This window comes from Phalangium opilio, unplaced genomic scaffold (genome assembly GCF_054372755.1).
Source record: "Phalangium opilio isolate 3A_F unplaced genomic scaffold, DU_Popi_V2 ptg000082l_1, whole genome shotgun sequence".
Lineage (NCBI taxonomy): Eukaryota > Metazoa > Arthropoda > Arachnida > Opiliones > Phalangiidae > Phalangium > Phalangium opilio.
The window spans coordinates 11,109,354-11,122,915 of NW_028324189.1; the positions used below are offsets into that span (position 1 = coordinate 11,109,354).

General features: G+C 36.4%; 1 protein-coding gene across 4 annotated transcripts; it reads right to left on the reverse strand.

The window, feature by feature from the left end:
• Nucleotides 1-923: 923 nt before the first annotated feature.
• On the reverse strand, nt 924-9,010 carry LOC149651637 (uncharacterized). 4 transcript variants are annotated; one of them, XM_089848631.1, is made up of 12 exons: nt 8,877-9,010; nt 5,216-7,987; nt 5,059-5,132; nt 4,922-5,001; nt 4,797-4,845; nt 4,225-4,367; nt 3,758-4,012; nt 3,505-3,687; nt 3,115-3,327; nt 2,923-3,042; nt 2,697-2,837; nt 924-2,610 (listed from the first exon to the last, which is right to left on the reverse strand). In XM_089848631.1, exons 2-12 carry the CDS (start codon nt 7,933-7,935, stop codon nt 2,539-2,541), a joined length of 4,050 nt encoding a protein of 1,349 aa, XP_089704757.1. In that variant the 5' UTR covers nt 7,936-7,987; nt 8,877-9,010; the 3' UTR covers nt 924-2,538. The 4 variants fall into 4 exon arrangements, with proteins under 4 accessions (XP_089704757.1, XP_089704759.1, XP_089704761.1 ...); XM_089848633.1 differs by having other exon boundaries at nt 5,216-8,033; nt 8,877-9,008; XM_089848635.1 differs by having other exon boundaries at nt 8,757-8,974.
• Nucleotides 9,011-13,562: the final 4,552 nt, after the last annotated feature.

Sequence of the window (13,562 nt, forward strand, 5' to 3'; positions counted from 1 at the left end):
TGACCTCGAACGTTGCTTTCCAATTTTAGGTTAGATTTCAGTTGCGTCCATGCCTCTTCTTTTCTATGATCAAAGCTAAATCATAGTAGGGTTTAAAAACATATCTGTCTTCTAGACTTTTTTTTTCCTGTTTTAATTTTTTAGAATTCTTAAATGAGTACATACATAAATTATATAACATCTGCTATACAAGACCGAGGAAAAAAAACCGCAGCGTTTTTCCCCCAACGCTGCAAATACTTCTGGGGCAAATATGGGCGCGAAAATCCCTTTTCTTATTTCAATTTAGTAATATCTTAATTCTTTTATTAATCTTTTTACGCAAAAGGCCTCAAATTCTTTAATGACTTCCTTTGTAGTTTTTTTTTAATATAATATTTTAGTTAAATTTTTTTTATTATACTTCCTAGAGTATTATGATATTTTTCAATATTTTGCGAGAAATTAATTAATATATTAATTAGGGGTTAGTTAATTAGGATTGGAACTTACTATATGGCAACTAAAAGTAATTAACTAAGTAAAAATTAAAAATTTATAAGTTTCCCAATAATTAGGCCCTATCGCTATCACGTTACTGATATTTTAGCTCTCCTTAAATGCGTACTTTTTATACTTTATAGTATTTTAAATATGACTACAAAAATAATTCATTAATAACCTTGATAAATATTAGTTTTTTTTTTCCTGGGAAATAAATTAGCTATTTATTGTTAATTATTATCGTTAAATAATAAAAAGAGGCTCGGCCATTGAATTATTTTTGATGCACGATAGTTTTGACGTAGCACGCTCACTCTCGTTTAGAATTACACTTACACACAGTGATTTTTAGTTTTTTTTTTTTTAAGTTTTAGTTTAACCTCGATTTTTTGTAAATTTAATTTTTATTTTTGGGGGTTTTTGTAAAAAGGGGGCGGGGCTTGTTTGTTTGTTTATTGTTAAACTAAAATATGTGGGTATAATTTGAAATAGGGAAGAATCTGGATGGTGCTGGTTCTTTCGCTACACGTAACCTTTTTGGAAAAGATCAATCATAATAGGAATTAGGAACCAAAAGCTGATCAAATTATGACAAAGTTTCAAAGATTATGATTAAACAATTTTGAAAACCTGAATGAACCGTAATTTTTGATAAATCGCGCGTCAAATAATTCAATGTTGGATTATTTTCTCGAAGATTTTCGAAAAACGCCCTTTTCCAAATTAATTAGTAAATAAATGACCGCACGTTTCAATATATTTTCAAGTTTCCAAAAAATCTATGAAAATTTGTCAATTCTATAAAGATACCTCCCAATTTTTGGGGGTGAAAGTTCACTCAAGGCTAGGGAGCGCGCGATGTACCAATAGCTAATCAATATGAGCAACTAATAAAGGTGAACTTTTGATATATAGCTTATGACATCAGCGGCGCCCATTGCCTTTCGTAAATCCCGTACCGTATCTAAACTAATTTCCCCCAATTCAGAGGCTGCCCCATAAAATGATTAATTCCTTTTAAATAATACCCATCCATAAATGCAAGATCAAAAAACCTATTAAAAATAATAAATTAATTAACTAATCTAATAAGTTAAAAACTAAAATAATTAATATCCCCCCTAATTATCAATGACAAAAAGTGAAATGCGGATATTTTGGTTTGAATCACACACACTGATTTTTTTATGAGGCCAAGCTTTTGAAGTTTTCAAGCGTTTTTAACCTTTTTTCGGTTAAATTTTTTTCGAAAGAGATTTTTTAGAAAATTTGTTATTAACTTACTTTCTGTTGACTAGTTTTGCACTTTTTTTTTTAATTAAAGATTTTTCATAAATTTTTTTATTTATTTCTGGTGAAAGTGAGCTTTTGTAATTTTATATTTATATTTATATATATATATATAACGTACACCTATTGCATTGACGCCCTTGTTTTTTTTCATACGGTAAAAAATTAACTAAATTAAACCTCTCATCTATACATCTATTACAAAAAAGGGGATCGAGTGTTTTGGTTTTTAATATTTATAAGAAGGTAGGTGGATTTGTTTTTTTGGGTGTGATAATAATTATTTAGGCTTAGGAATAAAATACTGGTTTCTTTTTTTTCTTGTTTTTTTTTTTTCAAAAGGGATAAAGGCTTAGTTAGTTAGTTAGTTGTTGTTGTTTTTTTCGAACGTTTCTCTATAATTTACCAACAGCTTTCATTAGTTTTGAGACCCGCTCTTAGTTTAGTGGGTAGCGAAGAAGAAGAAAAAAAATTTCCCTATTTGACGTTGGTAGTTGGAACTTCTACCGAAGATATTTCAATTCCCCACCCACTTCCGTAAGTTTTTTTTACCGAATCTTAAACCTTTCTTTTTGTATAATTATAAGATATATTTTTACGCCAATATTATTTCGAAAAACGGTTAAAAACGTTTACGGAACATTACGTTTTTAACTCGTTTTTTAAATTATCAGTTTACCTATATTGGTTGTCGTAATATTTATCATGTGGAAAAAGCGAGTTTGTTTGTTTGTTTGTTTTAAGTTTTTGTTTGTTTTGTTATTTTCAAATGAACAGAGGAGACTCTTGTCCAGTCAAAAGGCGAAACATTGACGTGGGCATAGTCTTCATCAGGATCTAAAACAAAAAATATATAGTTGGTAGTTTTACGTTGTTCCCAAAACATTTTGTTTGGTTTTAAACTTTCTATCTCTCTGTCTCACCTCTCCGACTGAAGTTGCGAGTAGATTAACAATTTTTTCATGTGGAACAGCTACGACGCTTTGTCCATTGATTTCTATAATGCGATGACCTACTCGAACGCCTCCTCTTTCCGCAATCCCGCCTCTCAATAAACTGCATATCTATCGTAGTAGTTGAAGAAAATGACACCGTAAAACTTTTACCCTTCATTTAAAATGAGGGTGCAGAAAGGCAGGCGCGTCTTACCACTCCGTTTTGTACACTAAATCCTAATTGATATTTAGTATCAGGCCTCTTAATTTTAACTTCGACTACTGGGGCACACGGAACGACAGTCAGTTTAACGACAGTCTGATTTTTAGTGTTCTAAAAAGTGATTTGACATATTTAACTTCGTACGTTCTTATTAATTCTTTTCGCAATTAAATTTCATCGTACTTTTATATAATTCTGGCACGTAGAAAGTGGCAAGCCAACTAGGCTAACACCGTTTATGGCAATAATCTGATCACCAATGTTTAATTGACCGCATCTGGCCGCCGGACCCGTCTGGGCCATATTGGCGATGACCACGGTGGGTAACATCGAACCCCAACCCGATTCTACAATCACCATACCCAAGATTTCCCCTTTTTGTTTGGGAACCACCACCTGATGATGATATCAAGACGTTAAGTTACTTAGACACGTCCTTAAGACGCCAAGTTACTTTGACACGTCCTTAAGACGCCAAGTTACTTAGACACGTCCTTAAGACGCCAAGTTACTTAGACACGTCCTTAAGACGCCAAGTTACTTTGACACGTCCTTAAGACGCCACCAATTTACCTCTTTTTGCTTTTCCTTCTTAGCAAACATTTCCAATTCGTTTCCGAATATTTCCTGAGAGTTGAGTACCTCCTGGTAATCCATTTCTTTAACAAAACTAGAGTCTTCGATGCCATTAGCCTTTAAAAACTCCATATAGGCGACCTGAAAGGCTTGTCCGATAGACTGAGCTATAAATTGGGCCTAAAACGCAAACGCACCCTCCCATTAAAACCCGTTTTTCCCTTTATCAAAATCCCATTTCTCCACTAACTTCTTCCGATTCAAAAACATGGCAAATCATTTTTGGCGTTCTCTTTGCTTTCGCGTCCGAGACATCCTCGGACGAGGACAAAATCCTCCTTCTAGCCATAAGTACAACCAAATCACCAATATCGGCGATGTAAGAGATGGTACGTAAAGAATGGTCCATCATTATTTCTTTAAGATCAGTATTCAAAACCATAATTTTTTCAGTCGATATGAAGAGATCGACTTCGGTGCTCGGTTGAGCTTCACCTTCCGGTGCCTTCAGGTAAAATTAAGTTTACAACTATGATCAGCACACGAAAACATACTAACTCCGAAGATATTCGGCAATAAATTTAAACACATCGTTTCTATCAACAAGTTTCTTAAAAACTCACCAAAGACTACATCAAACGCAGCATTAGTATGATTGTATGTTAGCGATTATTAGTACAATTTGGGGGGAAAAAAGGGGTTAAAACAATTTCTCACTTTAATTCGCGATACAGCTTCTTCAGCTTGCATCATTCTAGTGGCTTTAGTGGGTTGTCCTTCGCAAACCAGTTGAGTCGAGCCCAAATAACGGGCTCTGAACAAAACCCCCTCGATCAAAACTGCTGGTTCATGAACCAGGACTGCGATTTTTTTATATAAATTTTAATACAAATTAGCATTAATTAATCTAAGTTACGATTAAAATAGTATAAATCTATCAACTAAAAATTATAGATAACGGGTTATAAATAAATAAAACTCTTATGTTAGTTTCCACACACACTCAAATGACCGGTAATGTAACTCACCCAGGATAGAAGCGGCATTTTATTTATATCCCAACACCATCAAAGAGAAGATTTTAAAAAAGAGAAAAAGGAGTATGGGGAAAAAGATAACGAAAAGACGCAACAACGTGAGAGACCAACACTTTAGGGGGTTTAAAGAAGCTTTAAAATCACCGAAATACAGCTGGTAGGCCTAATTTTAAAGTGGGGGATACCGCTGAAGTGTCACGTAAAAAGCAGCCTATAAACCGACCAACGACATTGAAAAATAATTTATCTGACCTTCTTTGGAAGCGCTTTTCTTTTTGCTGGAGATTCCATTTCCTTGATTCTAGACGAAACAATTTGTCGTAATTAGATTTAATTAACTTAATTCCCAGTCAAGGTTGTTTCAATTAACCGCGTACTTTTTCATCATTAAAACTCTTCTCCTCAGCTCTCTGGGCTCCGAGTAATCTATCCGTTTCTTGGTCCGTGTCACACTCATCTATAACCGACATATTGTTAAGATTTTGCAAGATATTTTCGTCAGAGGTAATTGTACCATCTTCGGGTGGATGATCTCCGGGTAAGCCATCTGGCCTTTCTTCGCTGCTACCTTTACTTGGTTGAGATAATCTAAGGTAATTGATCAATGTAAAGATTATGTTCTATACATTTGCGAATCTGTCGGACACTACGTGGGTGCATTGATCATCTACCTTGGTATCCAAACAGGTTGAGATGGTTCCTCAACGGGAGGTTCAACTGACGGATTCGTCAAATGTACACTCTTGCTCATTTGAATCGCGTGTTTAATTTCCCTGATGACATCGTTGACCGTTTCTCTAGGAGGAGGAGCTGACGCGGAATGTCGTCTCTTTTCAGGACTGCTACCTAAACTGCTTTCATCTTCGACTATGTTGTTATCCATCCCAATCATTCCTTGTCTATCTTCAAAGTATCCCAGATCCGATTGAGGTAACTGATGATGGAACTGTTGCGACGCGTTTGACATATGTTTTCTGAGATACTCCTCGACTTTGAATTTATTTTGAGCACTTTCAGATTTGTGCGTCGACCTTTTCGATATTTCCTCCTCAATCTCGTCTATTTGCTGCTTCATCATAGCCAATGCTGGGTTGCTGTTGGTCAAATGGCTGTGATTTTTGACTAGATTACGGTTTCCTTTTCCGGGACACCAGTTAACTCCGTCTCTAAGTCCTCTGGTGCTGCAGTTTTCATCTTCCTCCTCGTCTAGGGTATCCTCCCTTCCTATCCTACCACCGTGAGTCGAACGATCTTCCCCTTCGCTGCTGTGTCCACTAGAGAGTCCATCTTCGAGTATAGGCATGCTACTAAGCAATCTTCCGCTCGAATTTAAGCTTCCTTCGAAAGACACTTCGCTCTCAACGTCGTTGCTATCACAGTCAGTAGTTTCGGGAGAGAGAGTGAAGTTTCGCGTGTTGTCCACTTGTTCACCGACTTCAGTTTCCCCAAGATCTTCGGTTCCGGGAAATGTACTCAGAGATTCTCTGTCCTGCTCGGTATTTCCTCCGCAAGCTAAATCAACGCCCAAAGTATGTTGATGGACTCGTTCGTGAAGCAACATCAACCCTCTTTCATTAGGCAGATAAACTAAAGATGGATTTTCTTCATCATCAGTTGGATTCCCCGCGTCGTTTTTACCAACCGAATTAGAGGGGCATAGTTCATCGTCTTCCAAAGTTCCATTACTACCCGCGGAATTGTTATTATTGTTATTATAACGACAATAGGTTGATTTGGGCGAATCTTGATAAGCATTGTCCGAAGACTGGGCCAGTCTTTTACCGATATAAGAATTTCCCGCGTTAACTCTGTACAAGCGATATTCTAAGTCGTCAAACTCTGTGGGTTCGTGTAGAACTCCGGTTTTAGAATTTTCTTTAACGCGAGACTCATCCTCGTGTTCGCAATCGAGGGAAGAGTTAGCGTCGTCATTGGGTAAGTAACACGCGTCGTTATCACCCATTCCGAAGGAATTTAAATAGTAAGCGTTTAAGATGGGAACAGTAGCGAAGTTTTCCATTTGTTGGGATTGACAGCTGTCTGAAGGGGAACTGGGTCGATCGCTTTCTTCATTCTTAGAACTTTGTCCTTCTTCGCCTTTAGAAGGTTTTCCTATTGAAGTTTCTTTTAATACCCTGTGAGGATACCCTGGGCGAGGGCCGTAACGTCTAGGAGAGCCATCATACTCCGCGATAGGTAAATTTCCAATGACCCTGGCAATTTTCTCACCCACAGAAGGTGACTGCGGTTGAGAATCTGTTCCATTTCCAGTTTCGGTTAAATGCTGCGCTAGGGGTTTATTCTTTTGTTGCTGCTGTTGTAGAAAAGCGCTAAGATCTGTACCGGTGAAAGTCTGAGTGTGTTGCTGCTGAGGAATGGGTTGAGGAGTCGTGGGTCTTAAAGAGTTACTACTTCGAGTATTGTTCTCGCTAACACCGTGTATTAGGTGAGTTTCTTGAAGTCCAATAAAAGGAACGGAAGATACAGTCTGGTCACTGTTAGCGGAGTTACTGTCCACTGTATTGGAATCCATCCTCTTATCCGTTAACTCCCCAATATCATCATAAACAACTTCCGCGTTTCTAACAGTAGTTTCATAAACCAACTGTCCAGATGGTAATTCCCTGGGTTCTTCGTAAGCGGCGGCTGTTTCCGAAGCAGAGCCAAGGTACACTTTGCTACCATTAACATTGTTGCTTTTCCTGGGTTGAGACCATTGTTCATTATTGGTCTTCGAAGATTCGCTTTTATTAGCCGAGCTTTGAAGACTACATATGTATTGAACAAAATTATCATCGTACAGAACTTCTCCGCTGAAACGTTTAACTTCCTCAGTCGGGGTATCGCAAGCTAAGTGTGGGGGAGGGGGCGGGTGATACACGACTTCGTCGCTGTGACGTTTCTTAGAAGGTTTGCTTCTGCTTTTGCTAAATATTTCTCGTCCGCCAGCAATTTCTATTCTACTTTCTCTCAGGCAGGCGGCAGTTCGAGAATTGATATGATAGCCTACGTCTAAGTCCGGATTATATATAAGTCTGTGACTTTTATCCCCGGCGGTATTAGTCTCTTTATTTCCATCCCCATGATGTTCATATCCACTCAATATAGAAGAGTCATGGTTTGTTTCCAAATATTGCGACTTATGTTTCTTTCCTTCAGACATTTTCTTTCTATTGTTATTCTCGGTATTAATTGTAAAAGGGGTATCTTCGGATGAATTACTGTTGGTTCTGTCAGCAAAACTCAAAAGCGTATCGGAGAATACTTTATTTCTATTAACATCACTACCGGTAGATTGGGTATAACGCGGGCGACATTTGGGGAAAAGCCTATTGATTTCTTCGTTGTCACTACTTTGTTCCGAAGAGGGCTGTTCAACAACTTTGGCCATGGTGGAAGGCAGTTACTCCTTCTCGACCACCCCCATCTAAGCCACAGAGTTCCTGAAGGATAAAAATAATTCCGGGCATTGTGACCAAAAGTAATCGGCTGAAATACACGAAAGTAAAAACCTTCAAAATTTTAGAAAAAAGATTACGAGAAAAACAACCCTTCGAGTCACCCAGACAATAATCATCTCTCTTGCTGACCGTGTAATTGTATTAATGAAATACCCGAATCTATTTGGCACTTGGTAGGGATGAATTGGATTAAAGAGGGTTAAAACTAAAGCAAGGTTAATTTAAATGATCTGGGTGACGGATTGGTATTAAATGGATAAAGCTTATGTACAACAAACAATACAGTGGTGCTCAAATTAACAGTTTGTTGAAAAAATTGATTACAAATTCACAATTCTTTAAGGTTCATTAGCCTCTCCAGCTTTATGATCATTACACTATAGATACGCGTTTCATAGCCCTAAGACACGTTTTTCTCCTTGGTTTTATTAAATACTAGAGCTATATAGCTTTAACAGTTCCCGAATTACAACTTTTCATTACACAGTACATTGAACGTAGAATGCATCGCAGTATTATATTTATATCACGTAAATTATCAGAGAAAAATTGTTAAGTATCACGAACTATGATAAAATTTTAAAGTTACGCTCTATTAAACGCATTCTAGAATTCCAAGCATTTACAAAGATAATAATAGAGGACCATGTTGCCGATGATATTGGTGTCAAAAAAGAAAAATCAAAAGGGTAGGGCCCGAAAGAGTGACAAAGGCTTAAGACGACATGATAAAATTCCACATTAGGCTTACTGGCTCGATCGGAGGAACGTAGTAGTTTGTATCGTCAAAAACCACTCGCTTGGTTTTAGAAATATCTAATATTTCTTTACCTAATAATTAATTTGCTAGTATAAAAAATATAATAATTACCAGAGCTACATTTGTCAAGAAATTAAACAATCAATACGCGACATCACCATCGCAGTCCGGCCATTACTGACTGTGCTACCGCGTGACGTAACTAATCTAATCCTCGCCCCAAACGTACGTCCTACCCCTCCTCTCCCGCCAATAATTCCTTTTCCCGCCCGCGTTTGCCTTTCTTTACTGTTTTAAGAATATTTGGAGGAAAAATAAACTTTTTTAAAGAAATAGCGCAAAAACTGGGTGACCTATTTTGAACAAGAAGTGATATTTCACATACTTTCCTACTTACAAACCACTTAAATACAGGTTTTACGTTTCAACTAAAATAACTCGAAAACGTTTAAGACTATATAAAGTTGGAACTCCACCTTATCTTATCACAGAACTTAATACAGTCAATAGCAGGCACGTGTCACTTCCGTTTACCAAAAGTTTTCCAGTGCGATAATTTAATTACTTACCTCCAAGATTACAAACCTATTTTTTTGCAAGTAAAATAATATTAAAAATCCAAATAACTTTGAATAAATCAAAGGTGCATCGTTGAGGCGTTCTTAAAAGGCTTCAAAAAAGATCATCTTTGGAAGCCACATATAAACGGTCCGCAATTAAAGTACCTCAACCTTACGCGGCTTTTACTTTAAATTAAAGTTTATAAATTGCCCGAGGAATATTATTTTAAACCTCGTTAAGTAAGCATCTTTCAACTCAATCAAAAATTAATTTCAGCCAATTATAGGCTAGAAAGCCCTGAGAGATATCACTATGCAAATAACTTAGGGCGCGCGCTAAGCGATCTTAGAAGTTAAAGGTTTCTCTCTATTTACAATATGTCCGATTAGATTTGCGGTTGACGTTGAAAATGCTCGAAATCAAACTAACACCAACCGCCAAAATGCTCTCTAATATTAAATTAAATTTATCCCGTATTAGAGTTGCGGTACCGGTACGTGAGAGAGGGGAATTTGAAATAAGACCCGAGTGGAGGAACGCCTCTGGCGGTGTTAGGAAAATCAGTTTAGATAGATGGATAACTAGCAAGGGGAAGAATAATGTATAAGTTCATTTCCAAGTTATTGAATCGTGACCATAGCTAAGATATCGGATTTATGGGATTAAAAGACGCGGCATTTTTTTCTTCTGTCCAAAATCCCTACACGTGATACTGGATCGATAAAATCTTACCGACAGTTTACCCAATTGTCACCTGAGTATTGAGCCGCAACATGAAAGGTTTTACGCCTTCTAACATAAGTTTATAAGACATGTTCTATAAGTATGACACTACCTATACTTTGAACCGCTAGAGACTTACAGCTCGAGCTAGTTCAAGAACGACAAGCGAGCATTGACTACACTCGGTTAGTTTTGTAGGACTTCCATCTAGGTCCTATTTAGTCTGTACTAAGCCTTTGACAGCGTCTCACCAGGCGACGCTTTACCCTGAATCTATGAAATGACCTACGTTGTCACTTCATGACAAGCTCTAGTTTATAACCAGTAACAAACTTATGGAACATATCTTATGAACTTATGTTTCTAATACACACAAGTTGTTTCTGATGAGTCTGACATAAATTAAAGGGTCAAACTGATTGGAAAACGTCACCAGAACATGGTGGTCTACAACATTTACTTACGGAGACATGGGCTCTCAAACATTGAAGCTTGGAAATAATCATTTTGTTTAAGCTTTGAGGCACTTACAGTGTCCAAGGTATGTTCCGAATATCAAACCAAATATTCTTGGCCTAAAATATTAATTCATGTCCAAGCTAGGACTTTGGGCGACTGTCACGCTGGAAAGGTTTGATTAGATTGTCTATAGTAAAGTCTACGGAAGGAAAATACGTTTATACGGTGCTAAACAGCGCGGGCCAATAACAATTGTAGCCAGGCATTTTTCCGCTGACTTGGGCACCTACGATAAAATTTCCAACGTGCTATTTTACCACCTACACGTGATAAGACAGGGCTACCAGAATCCATCTAAGGGACCCGATGTAAAAAAAGCCAATTAAGAAGGAAAGTTTATGAGCTCATTAAGTCATTTTACAGCCGATCAGCGGTCTCCGGCTTCTGTATTAACAAGGGAAATACAAAAAAAAAATAAAATAAAAAATGATGTGGATGGTGGTAAGAAGCTGCAGCGTATTAATTGGATAAATTTATGATAGAAAGTTTGACAAAAATAAATTGACAATACTTGAAAAGTTGGTGAAGATTTTAACCTCTACGGCTCACGGGGGAAGACGCCATATAGGCTGAAACCATCTAATGTATTTTCAATCAGCGCCTGTAGAAATGTTTCTCTCGCAATACACCAATGTTCAGATGAAAGACAGCATTCAGGGGTTTGGAAGAAATTTTCAATTTAAATTCGTGCTGAAATGGATATTCCTAGATTCTGTAATCTTTGTATTTTTATTTAGAATCTTCGGCGAAATGTAGGTAGGCCTACCTAGTGGTATTTTTTTTTCTTTAAATCACGCGTCATATTGAGAAGTGTCCAAATATGCACTGAAATTTTATATATTACGAGAGAAATTGAACTGTCGACTAAACTATTTGATAAGGGTCTTAGGTGACGATGATTCTTGTAGTCTTTGAGCGTCTTATTTCCCCAAAAATTGTCGTTTGTACAATGGTAACAAGTATTTGGGATTATATTAAAAACAGTGTTTTGAAATAAGGTTTTAAAAATAAAATAAATTAATTAATTTTCAGACCCCTGCGTCACGAGGTGTCAAAATATAGTAAACCTAAGAATGTTTTGGGGTAAATACTAGCTCATTTTCAGGCGAACTAAGCCACTCAAATGCTATAATGCAATATTGAGAAAAATCATTGAGGACTTATATTCAGCGCTACATATTAGTAAACTGATAATAATAAATTTATACCAATGTATTATATTGCATAATTATCGTTTACCCTATCAATTCTTATAGAATCGCTAACCCTTATCTTTGTCTTTGATAAATTGATGACCTAATTTATAAGAAAGTATCGTACGATAGTCGCAATTTAACCATAGATAAAGAATTACTTTCGTGAGAATCCAATGAATCAAACATGTGTTTTGGTTCCTTGGAGACAACAAACTAATGTTTTGTTCTATAGTTAAGTATCTGGTGTACCATTACCAGAAAGATAAATCCATTATTGAGTAAATGATAGCCTTTACGGTGTTGTAAGACCTATGGATCATTCGTGGGAATCTGTCCAAACCATCATAGAACGAGAGATCTTTTTCGATTATTATAAACACTGCAAGATAACTAAAGAGTTATCTCTCTTCGTTACACTTGGCTCGATATTTCTTAAGTCTAATATTAAGAAACTCTCGCTGAATTAAGTTACTAACCTAATTCTAACAGATCTTAATTAAAAGTCTTAATTATGTATTAAGTTTAAATTTAAGAGAAAAACAACTTAGGTTTCTATATAGAGAAGGAATTTTGAAATTTAGAAAGAATTTACGTTATACAAACATTAAAAATGTTTTCGGAGTTAGGGAGGGGTTAATTAAAGGTCAAAGTACATTAGTTTATGTTTCCGGGTCATAAACTTAATTATAAAGTGGCGCGTGAAAACTGCGTACCTTATTTCACCTTAAGTACACCGCGATTTCCAAAATTACAAATTGTAACTTTTGCCACAGGGTAAATGCGAAGATTAACTTAAAAGTTTACCGAAATTCCAGAAACAGAGTTGACCACAACTATTAAATTAACCGTAACGCATTCTTTATGACGTTGAAAATATATTTCCGCCGCTTTTAACGAAGAGTCAACTTCGATTCGAACTCGAAATAATTACACCCCGAGCTAGAGTTTTCTTGGTGGAATGCTACGCTATATGGGACCATACAAACCTGAACAATTAAGAAAATCCCCGCCGGCTCTCAGCGCGTTCCACGGAGAATTCCCCGGCCAATTTGAAATTCATCGTCGCAAATTGGTTTTAGTTTGGGTCTAAAATAAATTGGATTAATGCCGGACGTTGAATAAAATACCCAATGAAAATATTTTCTCGCCAACATTTTTCATGGTATTATAGTTTCCATGTTATTGATTTAGACTTTAAATTGATGTGAAACTTCGATTTTCTATTTCTGTACCGATAGAACCTAAAGGTAAAGAAATAAAAAAAAAGCTAAGCCTACTTTAACAAAAAAAAAAAAACTTTAAAAGAGTATAAAAGGTAGTACTGTTGTGTAGACTTAGAGATCAATGAAGGAGACTTCAAAGGGTAAGTGAAACTTTGGGATGCTTGAACCTAAAGTCTTTCAAATTAGAACTACATGTTTCGATTTAAAATATAACAAAAACCTTGCGTTGATATCAACAAATGAAATCACAGTTAGAAAGACGTTGACCAGAAATATGAGGCGTAAGTTCTTAAGCCCCGCCCACAAACGTTGGAGATAAGGGGGCACAAATATTCCAATTACCTCTATGCATTCCTGGTACAATTAATGGTCGGGTTAATTAAATTAAAGGTCGGGTTAATTAAATTAAAGGTCGGGTTAATTAAATTAAAGGTCGGGTTAATTAAATTAAAGGTCGGGTTAATTAAATTAAAGGTCAAGCATATTAAATTAAAGGTCGGGTTAATTAAATTAAAGGTCGGGTTAATTAAATTAAAGGTCGGGTTAATTAAATTAAAGGTCGTGTTAATTAAACT